This window comes from Colletotrichum spaethianum, assembly GCF_022836535.1.
Source record: "Colletotrichum spaethianum MAFF 239500 DNA, contig05, whole genome shotgun sequence".
Classification (NCBI taxonomy): Eukaryota; Fungi; Ascomycota; class Sordariomycetes; order Glomerellales; family Glomerellaceae; genus Colletotrichum; species Colletotrichum spaethianum.
Genome location: NW_026054775.1, coordinates 67321 through 89745, shown reverse-complemented (window position 1 = coordinate 89745; position 22425 = coordinate 67321). Strand labels below are relative to the sequence as shown.

At 54.8% G+C, this 22425-nt stretch overlaps 5 protein-coding genes across 5 annotated transcripts; 3 read left to right on the top strand and 2 right to left on the bottom strand.

The window, feature by feature from the left end:
- Positions 1-98: 98 nt before the first annotated feature.
- ColSpa_02580 (uncharacterized protein) lies at positions 99-1490 on the top strand (the record flags this gene model as incomplete). Its single annotated transcript, XM_049268792.1, has 1 exon — positions 99-1490. The coding sequence occupies one exon, from the start codon at positions 99-101 to the stop codon at positions 1488-1490; it is 1392 nt and encodes a 463-aa protein (XP_049124749.1).
- A 948-nt stretch (positions 1491-2438) lies between these two features.
- On the top strand, positions 2439-4804 carry ColSpa_02579 (uncharacterized protein; the record flags this gene model as incomplete). The annotated part of the gene is made up of 4 exons (XM_049268791.1): positions 2439-2572; positions 2825-3385; positions 3438-3958; positions 4014-4804. The coding sequence occupies 4 exons, from the start codon at positions 2439-2441 to the stop codon at positions 4802-4804; spliced, it is 2007 nt and encodes a 668-aa protein (XP_049124748.1).
- A 2190-nt stretch (positions 4805-6994) lies between these two features.
- Positions 6995-7960, bottom strand: ColSpa_02578 (5'-hydroxyaverantin dehydrogenase; the record flags this gene model as incomplete). The annotated part of the gene is made up of 1 exon (XM_049268790.1): positions 6995-7960. The coding sequence occupies one exon, from the start codon at positions 7958-7960 to the stop codon at positions 6995-6997; it is 966 nt and encodes a 321-aa protein (XP_049124747.1).
- Positions 7961-15174: 7214 nt separating this feature from the next.
- On the bottom strand, positions 15175-15411 carry ColSpa_02577 (uncharacterized protein; the record flags this gene model as incomplete). Its single annotated transcript, XM_049268789.1, has 1 exon — positions 15175-15411. The coding sequence occupies one exon, from the start codon at positions 15409-15411 to the stop codon at positions 15175-15177; it is 237 nt and encodes a 78-aa protein (XP_049124746.1).
- Positions 15412-19373: 3962 nt separating this feature from the next.
- ColSpa_02576 (cell wall integrity protein scw1) lies at positions 19374-20930 on the top strand (the record flags this gene model as incomplete). The annotated part of the gene is made up of 1 exon (XM_049268788.1): positions 19374-20930. The coding sequence occupies one exon, from the start codon at positions 19374-19376 to the stop codon at positions 20928-20930; it is 1557 nt and encodes a 518-aa protein (XP_049124745.1).
- Between the last annotated feature and the right edge of the window lie 1495 nt (positions 20931-22425).

The following is a 22425-nucleotide window of genomic DNA, read 5'->3' as shown; positions in this document are numbered from 1 at the left end:
GTATTGAAACAATTACCAGCTTATAAACTCCGAGTACCCGACTGAGCACCCTCATCCACATCTCACACTACTCCTCTTACTACGACCACATCATCAGGATGAGCAGAAGCAAGCAAGGGGCATTGCAAGCCAAGCGGAGAAAGCAGCGTCAGGAGGCTGAGTCCATCCAAAAACTTAAGGCAAAATGCGCGCAGGAACATGGCAAGGCTCATGTAGCGCATTGCAAGGACTGCTACGGGGATGTCGTGGAGACGATGAGAAGCAGATACATCGACTCTAAGGACGAGTGGTTCTCCGACGATAAGGCCTTTCTGAGCGATCTCGACAGCTTGTTCGTGAAGCTAAAGGACTTCAATGAAGATCTCAAAACCATTGAGGCCCGGATCGAAAAAGAAAAGCAGAGACACTACCGCGAGTCCCTTCCCAAGTCAGCAGCGGGACGCGTAGCCGAAGGCTCGATGGGCAGGGACGCGTTCCAGGCCGCTTTGGAGGACGAAGAGAAACCCACATCTTCACTCATCGAGGATGTTAGGAGAGCCGTTAGCCAGGGTGTTGACGACGCACCGAGCCTAGAGGAGCTGGCACCCATGTTCGATGACCTGGTTCTCGAGAAGGAGACTGACGTTCTCATCGATGTCTTCTTTCGAGACCCCAGTACAGGTGAGGTCCCAGCATCATGTAAAAGCTACGTGGAGAAGCTGCGCTCCGGCGCTTCTATCGAGGATGTTGTGTGCGCCATGGCGGCCGACAGGCCAGCTAGGTCGCAAGCCTCGGGAAACATGGACAGGCACAAACGGACACTTAACGAGCTTAAGAGGGCGCAAGCAGCACATGAGCAGGATAAGCTCCTCAAAGCTCAGAAGCGACAGCAGCCCCCTCCTCAGGGACCCCAGGTCAATAAGGAACTATACGATCTCCCGCCGTGCCTCGCATGCTCAGGCAAGGTGTCACCAGACGAGGTCATCGCGTGCCCGTTGTGCTTGGTCTTCGCCGAGCTGAGCCTGACTAAGAGAACGGTCTTCGACTCGGAGAAATGCTACGATGAGGCATATGTGAGCCTTTCCACAATAATCTCCATGGCGAGCCGCATGCTGACAACTACTCAGGATGAACATGTTCAAACCGCACACAGCTGCGCCGCCGGCGAAGGATGCATTCAGCTTAAGGATGAGGATGAGGAAATGGGTGGCAGCGGCGACGGACCCGTTATCTGTGAAGAATGTGCAGAGCAGCTAGGGCAAAGTATAGTTTACTGCTCATCGCGTTGCGCAAGTTCCGATTTTCAGGAGCACCGGGAAGGCGTCCACATTCCAAATTGGAAGGGACTTGGCATCGACATCGGCACCCAGGGAGAGCATCTGGTCTACGACAACGACGAGAAGACCAAGTACCACGTGAACGACATCTCAAAGTTCGTGTGGCGGCTCGACGATGCATTTGAGCGCGTCTTCAAGGGCAACAACTCTGACATTAACGATATCCAGCACTGAACGCGTGGGACGGCTGCTACCTTGAGTATCGACCGCGTCACTGCCTGCTCATGTTCTCAGCGTCAACCTTCGTAACGAGATGATAAGACGGAGTATCAGTTTCGTACAATAGCAATTCGTCGTCTTTGGCTCCGAGGGTAGAATTAGAACGAGAGCAATGGAGCTGAGATTGCCGCCTCAATTAGTGCAAGATGGGGCTTCGGTCGCGGACAACCGTCTTCTAACTGACTGCTCGATGATTGTACTATATCCAATAGCTGCTTCAATGAACACGAATGGCACAAGCTTTTCCGATGCGTGTTGACTGGGGCCCCCATCTAATCAGTCTGGCCGCAACGTTCGAAGAGTCCACTTCAGCTCTTTAACACTCCGATGTGGTTCGGAACTTATGACACCGCAGTGGTCCAAGCCAAGACAACATGGGTTCTAGCGCTTAAAAAGTTCGAGACCCCTATTGAAATCCGCCCTAAGAGCGGAGTCCTATTTTAGCCTGGAGCAGAAGTCCTCCAATCACCAACATCCGAGGGTACTCGGAGGATTCATCAACTCATTGACCACTAATCTGTGCTTGTATTGTCCCCGCGAAGGTAAAGGCGGAGTTCAACTCCATTCTCGATTCCCCTTCTCTCTATTCGACTCGTCGCCTCGTCAGCGCCCATCATCGGATAGGATTGAGCAAATTGATTACGACTGCTCTCTGGACTGCCTTCAACCCCCCAGCTTGGTCTATTTTTGCGGACATCGAAACGAAACTTTATCTCCCTGCGCATCCGGATGCGGAAGACTCAGTTACTTTTCCTTCATCTTTCTGCCTGCCTATCTTACCGTACGGACGCAGTCCCCAAGACCACTCAATTTCGGACCAGATACCTGATCATCCCCTCCTCCTCGTTCTCACTCTAACCTCTCGCACCTTGTTGGCTCATATTTGGTCCCCATCATCTCATTATGGAGGCTGTCATCGATGCCGATACTCTCAGCGCCTGCGCAACCCCGCGGCAGAGAGTGACCAACGCCTGCGAGGCATGTAGGGCGGCCAAGGTCAAGTGCCAGACCAGCGTGCAACCTGGAATATGTCGAAGGTGCGTGATGTGTACCCACCCTCAGTTCAAGACATATCCCCGACTTGGTTCGGCGTATAAGTCGAGTTGTGTGCTTACTAGTCTACCGAGCGAATCAGGTGTCTTGAGTTCAAGAGAGAATGCATCTTCCGTACTGGTCCCAGAACCCGGCGTCCGCGACAATCTAGAGTGTAAGCTCCTCGTCGTTGACATTCTTAACAACAAACTCCGCCACACGCTTGTCATATCGTAGTCTCGCTCACATTGCAACAGGAACCAGGACGCTCCAAGACCTCCTCCACCACCGGGACCGTCCAAGACCTTCAGCATCGACTTTGAGATGCCTCAGTTGGAAGAGCCGGACGATCTCGAGAATCTTGTCGCACGACATGACAAGTACCTTGAGGAATTTCTACCTCCGTCCGATATGGAGTCCATCGACATAATGCTCGGACTCGAGGACCCCGGTAGCGGACCCTACTCCGCCATATCGTCCCCACCATCCTCAGGCTCAGGTCCGTCCGTCTCTTTATCGAACCTTGGCCTCAAACCCCAGTTCAACCTTGACTCCGCCGAGAAACTGCTGCAGACTTTCCGTGTCATGCTGAAGCACTTTCCCTGCGTGGCGCTTCCCCCGGACGCCACTGTCGAATCTCTGTCCAAGACAAAGCCGTTTTTGCTTCTCGCCATTCTCTCGACAGCGTCCGTCTCCAGTGCGTTACAGGGACACACACTCTACGATGAAGAGTTTCGCAAGATACTCGGCCTCAAATTCGTGGCTGGCAGCGAGCGAACCCTGGAACTCCTCCAAGGCCTGCTCATCTATACGGCGTGGTACGCAGACCCTTGTTTCCTTCTCCTCCCCCAAACAGCCTAACGACCGCAGGTACCCTTTTCACCTCCGTCCAAAGAGCAAACAGGTCTTTCATTACGTCCGCATGGCAGCTGAGATCCTCCACGACCTCGAGCTCAACCACCCGCCCTATCAAGCAGCGGGTGTGTCCACACCACTTGCGCCGGACCAGATGGAAGGCATCCGCGCCTACCTGTCTTGCTACTATCTAGTTACAGCGCACGTGCTGCCCTCCCTGCAGTACTTCCGCAAAACGACTCTGACCTATTCTAGGTTCGCGATGGCATGGGCCAGAATGTCGCTGGTATCACTCCCATACACCTCGTGGACCGCTACTTGCTGCGACCTCCTCGAGCGCAGCTCCGCTCTCAAGGGGGACCACACCCTCGCGTGGCTCGCAAGGCTACTTCACATCAATGAGGAAGCGTCCGAGATGACGAAGAATGTCCCGGCGACGGAGCAGGCTCAGCAGCAGGCTCATTTTATGTTTCTTGGGCTCGATAGCCAGCTGAGGGACTGGCAGAACCAAATACCTAGCAGTCTAGGTGACATCAGTGCGTGTTATTCCCACACTCTCATATTCAGGTGTCTTAGTTTGACCTATCCTAGACTCCATCAAAATTGCGAACCTTTTTACCGAAATTTACCTCCTTGCTGGTCCCATCTACCGGCTCACCTCCACATCAAGAATGGGAGATCCCTCACTGGGCCCGCCCATCCCCATTCCACGCCTCGAGCGGTGCCTATCGCTCCTACGTAGCTTCTTCGATCTCTTCGTCAACCTCGACAAGACCAACTTCGTCGAGATGAGCTCCATCGACTGGGGCCGCTTCATCCAGGTCACCATCGTCGCCATCCGCATGTCCTTCCCACTGCCGCTATGCCCTGAATGGGATCATGCGCGGGCCCGCGAACAGCTGCAGTTCGATTCGTACCTCGCCAAACTGTCTGCGAACCACGAGGAGTTGACGCCGTCTACAAAGAGCATGGATGTCTTCTCTGCGAGCAAGGTCGTGCTTGCGGTCGTCAAGCGCAAGTACGAGGGCCGCGTGGCGAACATCAATACGCCGGTGAACAAGCTGCCAAGGAGTATCCGCGGGTGCCCGATGTTTGATGGGAGCCTAGATTCTTATTTTCCCATATGGGACCAAGACATCAACCGGACTGGTGCGCACGGCTTGATCTCGCCTATGATGAGTGGGACGCCGGCGGCGGTGGTGAACGGCCAGGCTACCTACACTGACCTGTGGGCTACAATGACCATGGGTTGGCCGGAGGGATCAAATGGAGGCCTAAATCAGAGTCTCGATCTGAACCAGGGGCAACATCCGTCGATGCACTTGGATCCATCGTTTCAAGGGACCGTGAATATGGGCCCGTCTCCTCCAGATAGTGGATGAGCCTCCTAGCTCTCATGATATTCCGCGCTTTGTTCTGGCTACGGCTTCTTGACGGATAGAGTTCAACATATGACATCCTGCGAACACGTCTTAGGGAAAGGCAGCAAGACCAAAGCTGTTCGCTCTACTACGAGTGTTGGAGCGCTCACCGAGCTCATCAAGCTCATCTCGGGTATCAAGGTTCCCGCAGCTTGGGACGGCACCACGCACCTTCGAAGATGATCAAGTGCGGCGGGTAACCGCTATCTGAATAACTCACGCGGCCTATGATGCAAGAGGGTACCAAGGACCTCGCTGTCCGAGAAATATCCAAGAGGGGTCAGCAACCACTTCCAGAACTATTGCGGCGCCAGAAGAAGAGGCACAATACGTCACCGTTCAATCTAACTCTAAAAGGGGAGTATGAGCGCATGAACGATGCGTGCTGTACGACCCTTATCTGAAAAGTTCAAAAAAACGATGATGACCCATATTCACCCTTCATCTTCATGTAGCATACTTTGTCTGACACACTTTGTATGAATGAAGATGCCGTAGCGTGGCATTGTACTATATCGTGCGTCGTTATGTGTAGACACGTACATTTCATTGCAGGCGTTCTTAGAATCCTAGTGCCGTCGCTCAGGATAACACTGCAGCAATGAGGACTGCAGCAGAAGCAGTTGGCTGTGCGCTTGCTCCTCAACAACCACATTCTGTGTAGTATATATCAGATGAATCCCCATTGGACTATTTGCTTTGATTATAGTATTTATGCTTCCGTTCGGAGATCTTGGTCCATGTTGCTTTAAAATCTCAATACAACTGAATTCACCCAGCACACGAATCCTCCTTGCAGAAAGTTGTACTGAAAAGTCTGTTGGGTTTCTGTTTCTCCCAAGTTCGTTCTTGACTATGCTGGTGCTAAGGATACAGCCAATAACAAGATACATGAGCCACTCTACCTCATTTCTTATCAACAGGTTTTGATTCACTGCGAGTGTAGTTGGTTATGTATATATACACGAGATATGTATAGCTCTCGGCGCTGTACGCCTCTCCCTCAAAGTCGAGCGTCGGAAGCAAAATTACATCTTCGACTGGATTTCTTCTATCGTAACGTTCCTCCTTAGTATACACAGTGAACACAACGTCGACAACGAGGCCGGGCAATGTCAAAAGACTTCTACATGCTGACAAAAGCCCTATACTCCCCAGGCTGTTGCAAGAGCTAGATGTTCGTCGTGGAGTTCCCTGGGATATGACCCGACAAGCATTCTATGAGCTTTTGCGAATATAAGTTCATGTTCTTACGAAGAAGTGAAAAGCGATGAAATATGCTCGACTAACACGTAATTATAGCCTACAGGATTTAGGGAGCGCTAACTCGCGACGCTGACCCAGCATAAGAAGGGGCGTTTGTTATAATCCTGTGTCGTTAATTGATGCAGTCATTGGTATAGACGTGGCATAAGGTATCCGTCAAGACTACATAAGAACAGCAATCCATATTTCTTCAGCAGTGGTATCGTCCGATGACTTCCGCTGCAATAGCTTGTGCAGCAACTTGCGTTGGTTGGATCATTGCGGTAGGAGAGTCCAAGGGTGCTATGCATGAGCTCCTCTGCTTGAAAGCAACCGCTGTCGACTGTATCGTAACTGCCAAAAGGACCTCATATCCCCAAGTTGCTTTTGCATCATTACAGCAGTCCATCCAGGAATGGCATAGGATTGGGCATCATCATCTCCTACATCCTAACTAGTATTCTTGAATATTAAGTGGTTGTTATCACGAGTTATCAAGCCCATATGGTGTCATATGCAAACCAAGCTGCATCAAGAATGATAGTCAGTTTAGACTCACTAGTCATAAGATGTTTCGTCTTTTACTTTACTTCTACCAGAGTGCCTATCGGCCCTCTCATATCGGATAGCTTGTCGTCTAGAAAGTGAGCGAACGGGGGCCTAGCATGACCTTACTCCCGTCAGCAATCTCGTGCTCTCGCATCCGTGAGATGCTTATTCCCATGTGAACCCATTGCCAGCAATTTTGTCTCCATTTTATCTCGCCTCATTACTAGACGCCTTGACACCTTCAGCAACCGCATCCTCTTCGCCTCACGTATCACCTCCACCCCCTGACGGGCCTCGTCAGGACTGAGAACGCATCCCCAACCCACCCGGTCCAGCCCCGGATGTACTCAACCGTATTCAACATCCGGATCCACCGCCACACGAACGCCTCGCAGTCCTTGTAGTCCTCCGCATACACGTCCCATGCCGCCGTCTTCGTTCCCTCCGTCCCGCCCTCGCCATCCGCAAGAGGGGTCCCACAAGCAGGGCCCGCCCGATGATCTTCTCGTCCGCCACCAGCCTCGTCGTCGCGTCAACAACGTCCCCGAACTGCGCGCCGCCCGCGCCGCCGCCCAGCAACGCCGCTTCCGCGGCCGCCGGGAACATGCTGCTCCCGCTGATGAAGTACGGACAGATCATGTTGAGCCGGATGCGGTGGGACAGGTACGCCGTGGCGCGCATCGACCTGAACAGGCCCGTCACGGCGTGCTTGGACATGGTGTACGGCGCCTGGCCCGGGAAGTGGCCCACGCCCGCGACGGAGCCGACAAAGATGAGGCACCTGTCCCGAGAGGCGCCGTTGCGCGGCAGCCAGAAGAGGGCGAGGTGCGTCGTGTACGACAGGCCCGTGACGTTGACGTCGATGATGGTGTTGGACGGCTCGCTGGGCGCGTCCGGGTCCGTCTTGGAGGTCTCCGGGCTCTCGAACCGGCGATTGGCGCCCGGGTTGTTGACGCCCGCATTGGCCACGACGACATCGATGGCGCCGCTGGGCGAGAGCCGGGCGCCCTCTTTGAAGAAGGCGACCTGCGAGGCCCAGGAGGTCACGTCGCAGGTCACGAAGTGGTGAGAGCCCTTGGGGTTCTCGGTGCGGAGGGTGGCGACGAGGGCTTCGCCGAGGGACTTGTTGATGTCGCCGACGATCACGTTGGCCCCGTGGGAGGCCCACTCCCGGGCGAAAGCCGCGCCCAGGCCAAGAGCGCCGCCGGTGATGAGGACGGTCTTGCCTGAGAAAGTAGAGGGGTCATACGGCTGGGTGGTATCCACCGGCGGCGAGAGTTTCGTCACGGGGACGAGGTTGTGATAACCTTGTGCGACTGTCATGATGGGCAACTAGCAAAAGAATGACGGGATGGTGAGACGCTGAATCTGTTGAGCAACGGGAGCACGCAACGTTCAAAGTTACGATTTGATCGATGTTGATGGACAAGGAAGCAAGTCGGATGTAAGAACTTAAAAAAGAGCTTCTGGCTCGGGTTCTCTTAAGCTACGGCATCTGAAGATAGCAAGAGTGGATGTCCAAATTCCATCCCATCCGCAATGAGCGTTGCGATGCGAGGGAGAAACGAGCAGAAAGGGCGCTTGACCCATGTGTTCACCGCCAGTGGGATGGTTTTAGCGGCGCCACGTAGTAAGCACCGTATACTGTAGCGCGTTGCGGCTGACGCACTCAACATACGCCGCCTCCGTTGGCAGGGAGCGGGTTAATGAAGACGCAGACATAAGCACATGGCGTGGCGGATCTCGATGGGTGCCGTCCACGAGAACGCAGATAAGGCCATGTCGCCGGGAACCCGGCGGGAGATCCATTCGGAATGGAGGCGCGGAGCGGAGCACCGGGCCCTCACTTGAGACCCCGGAAACGTTTGAGGCCGAGGAGAAATTTCATGATCACCGAGTCAAGGCAAACGACAGGGAGCGAGCGAGGTACCCTCGCGGAACCCGCTCGCCCCAAACGGCATACCCCGCCGCCGTTGCCGGCGGGCTTCGAACTCCTGGCCGCAGCAGCAGTCACCCGGACCATGAGGGGTCCTCACACGTGTGTTAGTTGGTGTTTGTTCGATGCAGGAGAGTTGAAAACCTGGAGAAAGGCGCAGGCTCATGGCACTGAGCCTTTGGGGCTCCGTGCCAGGCCTGTTGCACCACCCCTCAGATGCCAGAACGAGGGGGGAGGGAGGGACGAGCCCCCCGCTCATGTTTCGGTTGGGTCAGCGTCGCGGGGCTAGACGCAGTCGCTCAAGGTGTAATCCAAATTTAGGTTCTGAGGGCTACGGCGGTTTTCGGACGAGTGTTGTTTTGTGTGCTGCAGGTCGCATGCTTGTTGATGACACAAAATGAGAAGACTGGCCTGAGGACGTGTTTACTGCATCAGTGAATGGTGGGAGAGAGCTCTTGCTTTGACTGTCCGGTCTGCTTTGAAGGATGAAGCTTTCTATGCAGTTATGTTCAGAATGCTGAGGGTACGAATGAGACGCCAGTGTTTCCGGGACGGGGAAACCTTGCCTGCTGGAATTCCCGCGGAAGGCCCCGAGTGGTTGGTTGACGAGGCCAAAGGACCGTGGCTCTGGGCGGATAGGGTCGCACTTTTGCATTGGCATCATGGCCGAATCCCGTTGCTGGGCCATGAATGACCGGCCTAGCGGCTTGGAGGCCAGATAATCCATGATCACGGAGGAGGTGCGCCCGAATCCTGTACTTGTAAACCTCGGGGGCCAGATGATAACATTCTGGATCGGTCACAATCTGGGTTTCGTTCTGCGCAATCTGCCACCGTCCATGGGTTTCGGACCCAGTAGTGTGGCTCGTAGATATGCTGCATTCTTTTCCACCGGTGCGTGGGACGCAAGCCTCCATTTTGGGCGACCCGAACCAGTACGTCAGGTCGGCCATATCTCCATCGACTTTTCGCTTGGGACCTTGGTCATGTCGATATTGAAACATGACTGAGCATCGCTCCAACCCCATCCAAGATGGGAATGGCGTCTTCCTACTTGATAACGTCCACCGACATCAACGAGACATCGGTTGGTAGGGCGTTGCAGCACGTCCCTCTTTTGTTTCTCCAGCCTTTGATAAACGGGCTACAGGACGCTGATTGAACAATGGTCGGGCCGAAACAATGAAGAAGAACAATCATGACTGATTCTTGAAAGAGCCGAGAGGTCGCAAAACTGCCGCCAGTCTAGCAACTCTCCCCTCGTCACCAACATCAACGTGGGCCGGTCCCATTGTGTCTCTCCGACGCCAAGCTTTCCCGAGAGCCACGCAGCCGTGTTGCGAGATCCCTGCAAGACACTTTAGTGACTGGTGGGATGGCCGTCACCTGTCGTATCGGAAGTCTTCCTGACAGGCAACCCTCCCCGTTGGGCTGGCCCCATTGCCAGGGTGTAGGCCACCTCCAGTCCTGGCGACTCCATTGCCGTTCAGACCTGGCGCTCCCTCTTGTACGACTCCCAGCGAATTTGATCATGATTCGTCATTGTGCGCTGAAGTCTCCGGCGCTGGCTCTGGTCCCAATATTCTTTTCTGGATCAGGCTGTAGATGATACCATTTGTCTTAGAAACCGAGCCGACACGTAGCCTACTTGGCACGATTTTGCGTGTGTGTGGCCGTTCGAGTCCCCATCAGCTTTGTGAAGAGAGGAGATGCATGCCATACACTAATAATCGGACCAAGGGCCCGGGGGATCGATCGCCATGCCCTGTAGGTTTATGATGTTGCTCTATCCGCACCTGTCAAGAAGCTAGGATATGGAGGAGAGGGCTACCGAGACATTGCTTACTAGGCTACGGTATCAAATAAGTGGGGAAATGCCATGCCGTCGATAGACGGAATGCGCCATTGCGGATCACTCGCGCATTTGACAGATATCAGAATCAGCCTCAAATGCCCAGGCCAGACAACAGTCTTCATCGAACGTCGATGCCCGGAGTATGCAGTAGGGGAGCGGCAATGCGTGGTGACAGGCATCGCCAGTGGTATCGGCATGTCTTGTTGATAGACCTGCCCACCCTCTTTTCGGCCTTTTGCGCTGGCGAGGAAGTGCGTCAGAAGGTTGCAGAAAAAGCCCGTGTCGAAGTGAATGCTACTTCCTTCCCTTCTCTGTGTTGGAACGGCCAGTAATCATGCCGCTCGAACTGAGGGGTAATCGAGGTTGCCCAAGACAATGTAGCGCTGGTGTTCCGCCTGAGGAGAAACAAAGTGTGACCCGTCTTCCCAAAACGCTGAGCGCTCGAATTCGTCCCAAGGGTGCGCATCTAGTTTCAGGACTCTGCATCAGAAAGGGATTGGTCAAGACATCCGTACAGTAGCAGCATGCACGACGAGCAATACTTGCTCGGATGGCCGGCCAATGGGGCACTGCCTGCATAGGAGCCGTTCGGTGTGTCGCTGGATCGGCGGGTTTACATTCGCAACGGTTGGCTGAGGAACAAAGATGTATCATGGCTTTCGCACCGTCGTGAGCCATCATGTCTCGATGTCTTCTCGAGCTGATCTGTCCAAGTACATCAACGATGCAGCACAAACGCTGGTACTGGGTACCCGTCATCAACCCGATGAAGGATATCCTGGGAGAGGTTAAGGCCAAAACTTGCGGCCCTCAAACTCAATGTTAAGAGAAAACAGCACAGGTGAACTTATTCAAAGCTAGAGTTCCTCCATAGATCGTTACAAGTAGCTTACCGAGAACTCTGCCTCATGTGTTTGAGCAAGCTGTGAGCCGTAATCTAGCCGGTTGTTCGAGTTTGAGTTGTGTGGCATCAATCCGGTCTCTTCCGCCGTGACACGGTTTGCAAACTGCGATTAGTCGCGAGGGTCAGATATTGAAGGTCTGGTCAACCAGCTTATACTGTTCGCCTTGTCCTGCCACCCCTGCTTATCTCTTCACACAGGAACAGCTTAAGTGTGTTGGTTAGCGGGTTGTGCTCTCATATCATCCCGTCCTTTCCAGACGACGTGCTTCAGGGGCAAAGGGCCCAATGTATGGATACCTCCTGTTGCTCTAACCCTGTCCAGACACTGCATATGCTTTCAAGGGGGTGTACCTGTACCGCAGAATATCTTAAGGCCGGCAGGTTAAAAGCTCCGTCAATATGCACATGGGTGATTTTCAGTAACCATTGTTCCGTAAGTCGGAAACACAGTGGGTTGTTGTTGCCGCTGAAGAGTGACAGGGTGTCTTTGTGTACCGATAACATGGTTCCAATGGTGGTGCCATTCAACTTGCAGCTCTTGATGGCCGACCGGTGACTGATAAACGCTAGGTCCGCGGTCTTGCTGGTGCGGTACTACATCTTCGTCTACAACATAACCATCTGATTATATCCTCTCTTGCGGTGTGGAGACCAAGTCCGCTTTGCGTGCCTGTGTGGCCTCACTTGTTGATGATGCTGCCGCTTCTCTGGGTCCTCTCCGTCTATCTCAGTCTCTTCGTGACGAGCAAAGGAAGAGGGCAAGGACGACGGCGAGGACAACGATGCGGAATAAGACGATTACCAGTAAGGGTAATGACGAGGGCTGGCCCCGAAAACTCCAAGACTGGGGCGGTGTTTCCCACTTCGTAGCTGTTGTGGCTCGCTCAAGTGTACACACACGCAAATAGAACAGCCTAGTTGATGCTGCAAGTATGCAATGACGAGAGGATGACAGAACGAACGGAAGCACCAAAAAACAGACAAGAATATGCAGCGTTGCCGACCAGGCCGCAACAGGAAGGCGTAGCACTCCTTTGCCAGCATGATATTGGCGCAACACTCACCCCTGGGGTGATGGATAGCCTTCTGTGAGCGCCAGAGAGTCCGAAGCGTGTCGAACACCGCTCGGTTACAGTCTTCGGTCCCGGGAGCGACGCATGTGAGTTGATTCGAGGTCAAAGTCTCGGGATCTCTACCAGAAGAGTGCAAAGCATTCCGATATCCGCAATCGCGATCGACTTTCAAAACCTCAACTCTGATTATCAAAGGAGTTACACACAGTCTAGACATAAGTCTGCCCATGGGCATGAAGTCAGTATCATGTAAGGTTATAGGTGGCATATTGACTAGGAGGTGGGCGATAACAATGGCCATTAACGAGTTCTTGTCCTTCGCTTCTCTGGACCCTCTCATTGTCTTATCCGCCTCTATCGCCCTGGCATTCAGAGGAGCTGGAGAGGATCGACGAAGAAGGAGTCAAGAGGTGAATGTAACGGGAGAGACGAGGGAAAACCTGACAAGTAGGTAGGTCTTCTCGGCAGTGGCCTGGCTGTTCGGATTTTGCTGTCCACTTGTGAACTCTGGATTTTATTTGCGTTATCCAGATGGAACGGAACGGACTAAACTCAATCGTCCTTGTATCTAGGCGAGTCTCGTCCGGCCCCGAAAGTATGATATTGGCAGAAGTAGGATTCTTTTGCGAGCAAGGATGGCTGAAGATGGGAAATATGGGCTGAACGAAGCCACCAAATATTGCTGGATCGAAGCGAGACGACGTGCACCAGACAAATAGCGGGCCAATGATGTCCAGTTGTTGGGTTGCGGGAGAAGTGCTGTGAGACTGTGGCGGTGCATGCGTGTTTTTAGAAGCACTCTAAAGAGCCTCCCGTTGATATCATGGCCGGCCGTTGTCAGGATTGGATGGACATGGTGGGTAAGTAGCAAGACCGAGAAACCTTTCGCCTACCTAGTACCTAGTAGAATTCAGTAGGGGTCGTCTTGTCTGCAGCAGCCCACAACCATGAACCGGGAGCAAGGCTCATCGTGACTTCCCAAAGCGGACGGGCGCAAGCCGGACAGCGGCTTTGACGTTTAGGGTGGTAGGGGAAGAGGGGCGGCGAGACGCTAGGGCTGCATTGGGCAAGGGGAGGTCCTGTCGTCGTGCAACTCTGCCGTGTTGTCTGGTGTGGCAGCATCGAGGTCGAGGTCGAGGTCGACAAAAGGTTGAGGGCTCGCAGTACAAGTCGCCATCGAAAATCATCGCCAGGACCATAGCGTATCCGGCACCCGACGAAGGGTACGCGTCTATCACACCACACCTCCTCTTCTCCAGCCCTAGGCCTTCCCGACGTCCCGCCCAGGTCTTGATCGTATCGTCCTCCTATCCGTGGCGATATGTTGCGACATGTGCTTGCGAGACACGTAGAGCAATTTGTGGAGTGTTGGTAGTACCTCGGAGTACATGGTGCAGAAACAACGACTGCGGAACAACTTGATTGGCCAAACCGGACGAGAGTTTGCAAGGCGATTTGCGACAGGAACGCGTTGTTAATGACCAGCCTGCATTGACATGAGTTCGGGTAAGGCACTGGCGAAATGCCCGCCCTCCTGGTCTCAGAGGGCAGATTCCGAGAAGCTTGGTGGGCGAATGTGAAGACTGTAGTTCAGCCATGTCGTGGTAGGAGCCGGGGGAACCGGAGTGCGCCCGGCATTGCCTCGACAGTCGTGTTTTTTTGTTTTAGCGGCGAATGGCAAACGGGGAGGGCCACTTGGGGGAGGGACGTCAGCACTGACTGGGTTTGCGAAATCGAACCACTTTGCAGTTGAAGGCTGTCTGTGAAGCTGCCGTTGAGGCTCCCGCTAACCTAAGAAGACTCAAAGAAGAAGAAAGTCGGGCGAGTAGCATGACTGCAACTGCACAGTGACAGTTTCTGCAGGCAGAACACAGGGGCAAGTAACACCTCGCTCCTTGTGATATGCCACCTTTCGGAGCAGGGACTCGTGGGCTCTGGTTGTCTCGTTCATGGAATCTAAGAACGCGCTCAGCTTTCGCCGTCCACCCTGTCGTACCGTCCTATCCCAGTGGTTCGATGTGCGTTGCTGGCTTCTTCACTTGCTGGTAAAACCTCATCATTAGCAGAGACGCGCACGGCATGTTTGCCTGCATGCCACCCTATGCATATTGCAGCCTGCTAACGGGAGTTCCACGTCTCACCGCACGAGTTTGATTGCCCGCATTCCTCGGGGCAAGCAGGCTCATTCACCTATATGCCGCCTCGTGGGCATGTGTCGGGCGAGGCGGGAACGGGTGAAGGGCTTTTGACTGCCGGCAGGAGAGCTGGTGGATGGAACGCCTGAACTGAGGTGTCCAGATGCGGCACAGACTCGACTCCGACGAACTCAAATAGAAGAGAGTCAAAAAGTCGGGGCCCGTCCAGGCAGCAGAAAACCCTCGCCGACGCCGACGACTCCAGGGTCCTTGGCAGTCAAGCTCCGAGAAGCAGACATTGGCAACATGCGGGCTATACTCTTCATGCGCGCTATGTCACCGACCATCAGCGACCAAATCGTTGCACTTCACCACCGACTGACTGCACGATGACGATCCATGATGCAGCATAGCATCGCGGTCGAATGGGATCGAGGGCCTCAATCAAGAGCAACGGATATGATAGGGCCAGGCTGGGCCAGGCAAAGTGAGTGAGTGAGTGAGTGAATCGGCCTACCGTTTGGTCGACACCATGGCTCCTCGGCTATGCGCAGAATGTCGGCCAACTTCACAGTCACAGTCATAGTTGGGACAGAGCCTGCCTTACGGAAACAAAGTTCCCCCATGTCCAGGTTCACGCCGTCGAATACTCCGCACGGGCGCGAGGGTCTGGTCCCTTGCTTCGCGGATGCGGATGCCGTGTTCCTTGCCCCAGTGTGTCCAGGCGCCCGCCCAGGTGCGCAGGTAGAGGCGGTGGATCCTCGACAATGTCACCGGATACGTACCTCTCGTTCGTGGTGCCGATGATGTTGGTGCTGGTGCTGGCGCTGGCGCTGGTGCTGGCTGCTCTGGGCTGGCGTGACGGGCACATGGCCTCATCTGGTCTGTGGTCTCGCGTGGTAGATCAGGGCCGACAGATCTGTTCGAGCCAGGTCTCTGTCCAACGCTCCATGCCATGCTGGGGGAAGGGGGGGCGAAGAGACGGCGAGGACACCAAGTACTCAGTACACTACGTTGTCTGCGGGCTTCCCACCCGACATTCGAGGCCGGCCCTCCGAGCGTTGTTGCGCTGCTAAAGGATGCGCTGGGTGCGAGGCACACATACTTGTCTAGCCCCATGCAGTGACCCCGTCCCAATCCTCTTTGGTTTCAGCAGCAGCAGCTTACGATGCAGCTGGCCAGGTCGGCGGATTGAAGAGTTTTGATTTCCTCAGCGATGCTACAATTCATGTGTGCGCCGGCATTCCCATCGCATCGCATCCAGGGCGCATGGGGGAGGGAGGCTCGACGTCCACACCGGGACCCCGAGTAGGAGTCGCGATGCAGGGCAGGGGAAGTACGTATTCCCCATAGATAGAGCGTTCTGGGTGTGGTGTGCCTGCCCGCCTTACATGAGGTACAGCGCCGGTGCGGCCAGGTTCCTTCCTTTTTTTTTTTTTCTTCCTCTTTCTTTCTTTCCACCTTATCTGTCGTCCACGTGCGCTGGGAGGTTTTTTTTTATTTTTAATAAAAACATTTATCTCCTTCCCTTTCCCGCCGACACTTTTCGTGTTGCGTGCTTGCGGAAAAGCAAAAAAAACGGCCAGAGAGACACGAAGAAGGAAGGCTTGCGGTTGGTCAACTAGGGAAGAAGCCGGCACCGTACGAAGCCGTATCTGCAGCACTGTCGATATCTGCATCCCCCGTGCCCTGCTCGCCCAATGCCGTTACAGTAACATGTATCCCTTCCCTCGAGAACTGCCTGCATCCATCCGTGCAGTACATACATACCTGTACATCACAGAGCGGTGTTCCTTCTTTCCCTGTTTCGAAAAACCTCGACTCCACCCAGTAGCCGTCTCCCTGAACTCAGATTGGCAAGGAGGGAAAGCGTTGGTAGGTACGGCAGGAACGACGTTGGCAAGAAAGGGAAAGTACCGACGCCGCGATATTGGCCTGGGGCAGCATCATCCACTCCCCTCTCTCCCACTTGGCGTCACTGTCTCCCGCCTTCCTTCCCCTCGTTTACGGCGTGCCTACACCATGTAAGTACGTGCATGTAGTGTATGTGTGCCTTCCCGGCCAGATACAGCCCGACTTGGTAAGGTGCCTGGCCCGCCGAAGGTACGTTGAATCCCGCAACGTCTTCCGGATCAACTTCCGCCAAAACCAAAGAATGGTCGAGCGAACAAACAGTTGTTGAAGGGGTGTCTGCGTCATTCTGCCACACAGGCACACACGCTTTTTGCGCTCGCACGCTACGGAGACGAACAAGAAAGAGAGAAAGAGAAAAAGGTCTTTCCGACCGCACGTTCTTCCACGTACCTCATTGTACACTTGCATACCTAGGTACACCACCACACGCGCAGCATCTTTACCGCCATACGGACCGCTGCCAGAGACGAGACAGACAGCCAGCCCAGAGACACCACCACCACCACCATCACACGCGCCTCCTGGCAAGCACCAGCCCTCAAACGGTGCCAACGATCGCCGAAAGTCTACAAGACCCCTGAGCCCGGTCGCACTGCTACCACCATCTCCAGCCAATCCGCGCTCTCTCCTGGCGCCGTTGTCCCCTCTAGAGGCTGTGCCACCAAGGAATCCGGTCACCCAGCAAGAAGACGCACCGGCAGGGGGCCCCCCTTCTCTTGTCTCTCTTGCTCTCGCTCGCCCGCCCGCTAGCCTCTCCGTCCCGCCCTCCAGGTTAATTCTGTCTTCTGCCTCCCACTCTGGTTCCATCCCCATCCATCCATTCCTCCCCGGCTGCCATTACCACTACTGCCACCACCACCATCATGACAGAGATTCGTCCCCGAGCACGGTACTTTTTTTCTCTTTCTACCAAACAGCTTCTGCACCCCCCCCCCAATTTCTCAAGGGACATTGGCAGAACTTGGAAGCTCACACCCGAACGTCGCGCATTCCCCACCGAACCGAGCGCCACAGCACAAGCAGACAGAAGTCATCGAGACAATTTGCCATCTTGGTCGACATCGAGCATAGGTGCTCAAAGAAACAACGACGAGCTAGTGACGACGGTTCGCAGGGTTCCAAGGCAAAGACGGAGATAACGCAACCGCTACCTGCACCGCACTCTCGAGGCCAGGCCTGCGACAAGCTAGTCACTTACACAGAACCTTCATCGAGGTGGTCGCATCTCTCCACCCAGGCGAGGTACACAAAAAAGCATGTAAGTACCTTAGCATTGCCTTAGCCCACACCGAACGCTTTCCAACTTTACGCGATCAGCCTGTGATTGGTACGATACGTCCCTCCCAAGTGCTCCAGCGGCGGCGCAATTGGAACTCCATAGCACGAGCATCCCTTGTCCCTCCACTCCCCCCTCCCTCCCTCCCTGCCCCTCCCACCCTCCAGTCCCAAGTCCAAACGCGACTGGACTAGGCTGGACTAGAATCAATCTAAAAGCTCGAACAAGGGCCACCACTCCCCAAGGGAAACACCGTCGACGCCCCCGGGGCCACGCAGCCACCACCACCACCACCACCGACTCTGCTTCCAAACCCACTCAGCGCGTCGCGCAGCCCAGTCCAGTTTACTGGCCCGGTACATTGCGCCTCCCTCGATATCTCGCAATTCCCATCGTCCGCCGGCATCTTTTGGGTCCCCCCAAAGTACCACCTCTGACATACCTGGGCTACACGCTACCTTCCTTGATGCTTCACGCTGCCCAGAAACTTCCGACACGATAAGTCGACAACGACAACGCTGTCCTGCAACATCCTTCCGCACTTCCGCCCGCTTTAAACCCCCCTTCGACCAGACAAGTTCGCCCAAGCTCACAATCAGATTATGCCCCTGCTTCCTCTGCTTTTCCCGACCTGGACCCAAAGCAGCCCAGAGCAGAGTCCCCCCCATCACGGTAGTCGTGCTGTCGACCTTACCTTAGTCGTCTTTCGGCTCTAGTCCTTGAGTCAACCCACCCGCGGATGTAGTCCTATTGGGTACCTGTCACCATCAAGCTTCGAGAGGCCCCGGCAGGTCGACTTGCTCTACCCTGTCATATGCTGCAGGCCTACCGCGCGCCGGTACCCAAGTGCCCGTCTCAGTCCCAGAACCGACCCGACTCTCGAACGCAACCAGCAACCGGCCCAGCACCCACCACCACATGCGCTGCTCCCCCATGCTCCTGGAGTGAAGCAAGCCAGCCGTCCGTCCTGTCTTGTCTTGACGCACCGCACCGCACCCCAACCCAACTCAACCCATCAAGGCGCGCACACCATTCCTCCTGGTCTTCCCTCACTTCACACACTTTCCACCAACACACCTTGCCTTTACATCCATCCCTCTGCCATCGATACAACCACCACCTTGCGCGGTACCTTGGCACTCTGCTCTTTCCTCCCCCTCCTCTCCGAACTTTAAGGCACGATACATAACCTTGCGACAGCTCATCTCGCACTTCCCTCGCACGCTCCATCTCCTTCCCCCTCCCCAAAACCCGGCTCACCCCCCCCAACTTTTCTACATCGCCCTTCGTAGCAGGCTGCATTTCTCCTCACCCTGTGTCTCGTCGCGCATCAAGAACCGACATCAACACTCGATAATTTTTTTATCGCGTCTTAGCCCATCAATCCGCACTCTTGTCCCCGCTTACCTGAGCCTTTCGTCTACGATCTGCGCGATTGTTGTATCTCTCCCTTTCTCATAACAATTCCAACGCAATCCCCGAGGCACCACGCGCCAGCGCATGCACCGCACCACCGGCGGATGACCGGCGAGTAAAGGTGATCGAGGCGCATTTACAGTCTCATCGATCGAACCCGACTTCCTGACATGACATCGAGTCGCGCCAGCCCTTTCCCACCGACAACAACCGCAACGAAGAACGCCATGGCTGCGCCTGCTTTTCTACAACAATCGCAACCTTTTAGGTCGTCCAATACACAAGGCCCATTCCTTTCGTCCGCCAATCCCTTTGAGCGCGATGCGACGAAGCCTGTCGGTACCCCTTTCGCAAACTCTGGCCCCGTCGCCTCCTCGGTCCTGATCCGTCGTCTTCCGCTGAATACCTCGGAGGAATCGCTTCGCCTGATGGTGGTTTGGTCCAAGGAACTGGTCGACGTCGAAGTGCTACCCGTGGATCAGTCAGAGGACAAGGGATTCCGGTCGGCCATTTTGAAGTTCAGAACTGCGAACGGTGCGATCGAGGCAAAAAACATGTTGGACGGGAAATCCAACATTTCCAACGATGCCAACATGATTGTTGAGGTTTTGGGAGGTAGCCCGACCGCACCGAGGCGATACGCCGAGCCCGCAGGGACCGGGTCGTCGAGTACCGCCTCCTCCGCTGCTTCTTCTGCTCCTTCCTCACGACAACCGTCCCGATTCAACGGCGCATTCCAGTCCCTCGAGAAGATCTCGCCGCCCATGAATGGCATCTATGGCTCCAGCGAGCTGCCGAACCCGGAGTCGAGCGCGCACTACCAGAACCTGTTCTCGCCCCAGTCTCCTATCGGAAACCATCTCACAGAGCGAACGCGCATCTCCGGGAAGTCTCTGATCAACGACGATGCCGCTGACGACGACGAGACGGGCGAGTTGCTGAAGGACCCAGTCGCCTACGCGGAAAACGGTGCCACCGCCCAGAGAAGGGCCACCGCCCCACAGCTACCCATCTCGCGTCTGGCCAGCCTATCCCTCAACACCAGCGCGACACCAAGCCCGTCGTCACTTCCGCAGTATGGCCAGCAAGGGATGAGCGCGATGTCGGCCCATCCGGTTATGTCGCCCACGGTCATGGGCGGAGGTCCGCACAGCGTGCCATTCCCCATGGGAGGTAACCACCCGTACGGCCGCCATAACTTCCCGCCAGTGAACCCTGCGGATCAGAACCCGCCTTGCAACACGCTATACGTGGGCAACCTGCCCATCGACACGTCCGAGGAGGAGTTGAAAGCCATGTTCTCCAAGCAACGAGGGTACAAGCGACTTTGCTTCCGGACTAAGCAGAACGGACCGATGTGCTTTGTGGAGTTTGAGGATGTATCTTTCGCCACGAAGGCTCTCCACGAACTCTACGGGCACCCTCTGCACAACAGCGTCAAAGGCGGCATCCGTTTGAGCTTTTCAAAGAACCCGCTGGGCGTCAGGTCCGGTCAAACCCCGGGTCCGGCAACCTCTCCAATGAGCGGCATGATGGCAGGGTCCACGAACGGGTTCAAGACTACCAACGGCCCTCCTCCGGGTCTCGCCGCCCCCCCCGGTCTCGGCGCGGGACGCTACAACGGCAACTCTGGCACCCAGTCTTATACCGTTGCCGGCTTCCCGGCAAGCGGTAACAACAATGTCTGGAACGGATACAACAGTGCCATGACGGCTGGTGGGCCTGGCTCCCTGATGAACGGCAACAACTCGAATTACCTGCCGCCCCACATGTTGGGTAGGTAGACGTACCATGAACGGGCCAGGACTGCCTGCTTCTACGGTGCTCAAACGCAACATGGCGAGACTTTCTGGCGTTACGGTGTTTCAAGCATGGATACACGGCAACAAGGCAAGTCGGACGACAGTTGAACGGCCCCAAGGGCGGTGCTTTTCGACATGCTCGGCGCATAAGCATTTACATCGGCATCTGATTTTTTCCCCCTTCCGGCACCTGTCATTTTTTCTTTGATTACCACCTATCTCGATTTAAATACGATTCCCTTTCGGCCCTGAGCGACAGGCCCCCTGTTTCACTCGTCTATTGCGGCACTTTGCACCGGAGTCATGCTGTTTACTTCATCCACGCTCTCGGATGAGCTTGGAAGAACATCATCAGTGGGCGTTCAACCTATGATCACTTCGGTTCAAAGATGCGGCAGGTGGAGGTTCTCTTTTAGCAGCAGCAGTTTCCCCCCTCTCTTTTACTCTCTCTCTACATTAGGCGCCGGTCTGGGGTTTCCTTACTTTCATTCAGCATGGCGCGTGGATCGGATATTTACTACGGTAGACGAACTTGGGGAATCTGCTTGAACTACAAATACCCCGCGCCAACGACTCGAGGATGGAGTTTCTGGGTTCAACGTGTTCGTCGATGCCTTTGCAAGGCATTTTGAGGATCTGGTGTAACGGGGTCAAGATTCTCATGAGACTGAAACATTTACGAGCAAAGCGATTGGCGACTGGGGTGTGGAGGGGAAGCGTTGTGTTGGCCCTGGGAGCATGGCATGAATTCACCCAAAAGAGAACACTTTTGCCCAAAAGCACAGAAGAAAGCGAATGGATTAGTTGGTCCGACAGCATCCTTACCAAACCAAAACCAAACCAAAAAAAAAACAAAAACAAAAAAAAAAAGAGGCATGGGAGTCTAAGAATTGTCGTTTTCGTGCGCGCACAGCACACGTATGGGTCATAAAAAGGGACGGGTCAAAAGAAGGCGGATGAGACGGGAGACGAAACGGAACAACGACGAGCCGCCTGGCGTCGACACGTCCTGATGGTAGGGCATGTCCTTGGACCAGGCCAGGCCAAGACCGTCACTGGATGGATGGGATGGCTTGGGAGGCAAGGCTGCATGGGAACTGTCTGGCACACACGCACACAAACTTTACGGATTCGCATTCATCGGGGTTACTGTTTGGCATCAAAGACGGAAAGGACCTCATCATCACATCCATGGGTTTGGCTGCGGGACAAAGGGTTGGAATTGGGGAAACGACGTCCAGACGAGACGAGCCTTCTCGTCCTCCCTGGCGTTCTTATGTTTCCTTTTTTTTTTCTTTTTTTTCTATTGGCTTTCATCTCACCTGTCGTTTTCCCCCCTCTCTGCCGGTTTCTGCTTTGATTTTTTTATTTCACATTGAGAGAGCGAACATACCCCCTTATGGGATTCTCATAGGCCAAGAAAGGAGTTCATGATTTGCCGATACACGTTTGGGCGGCTACGTACCAGTAGCCACTG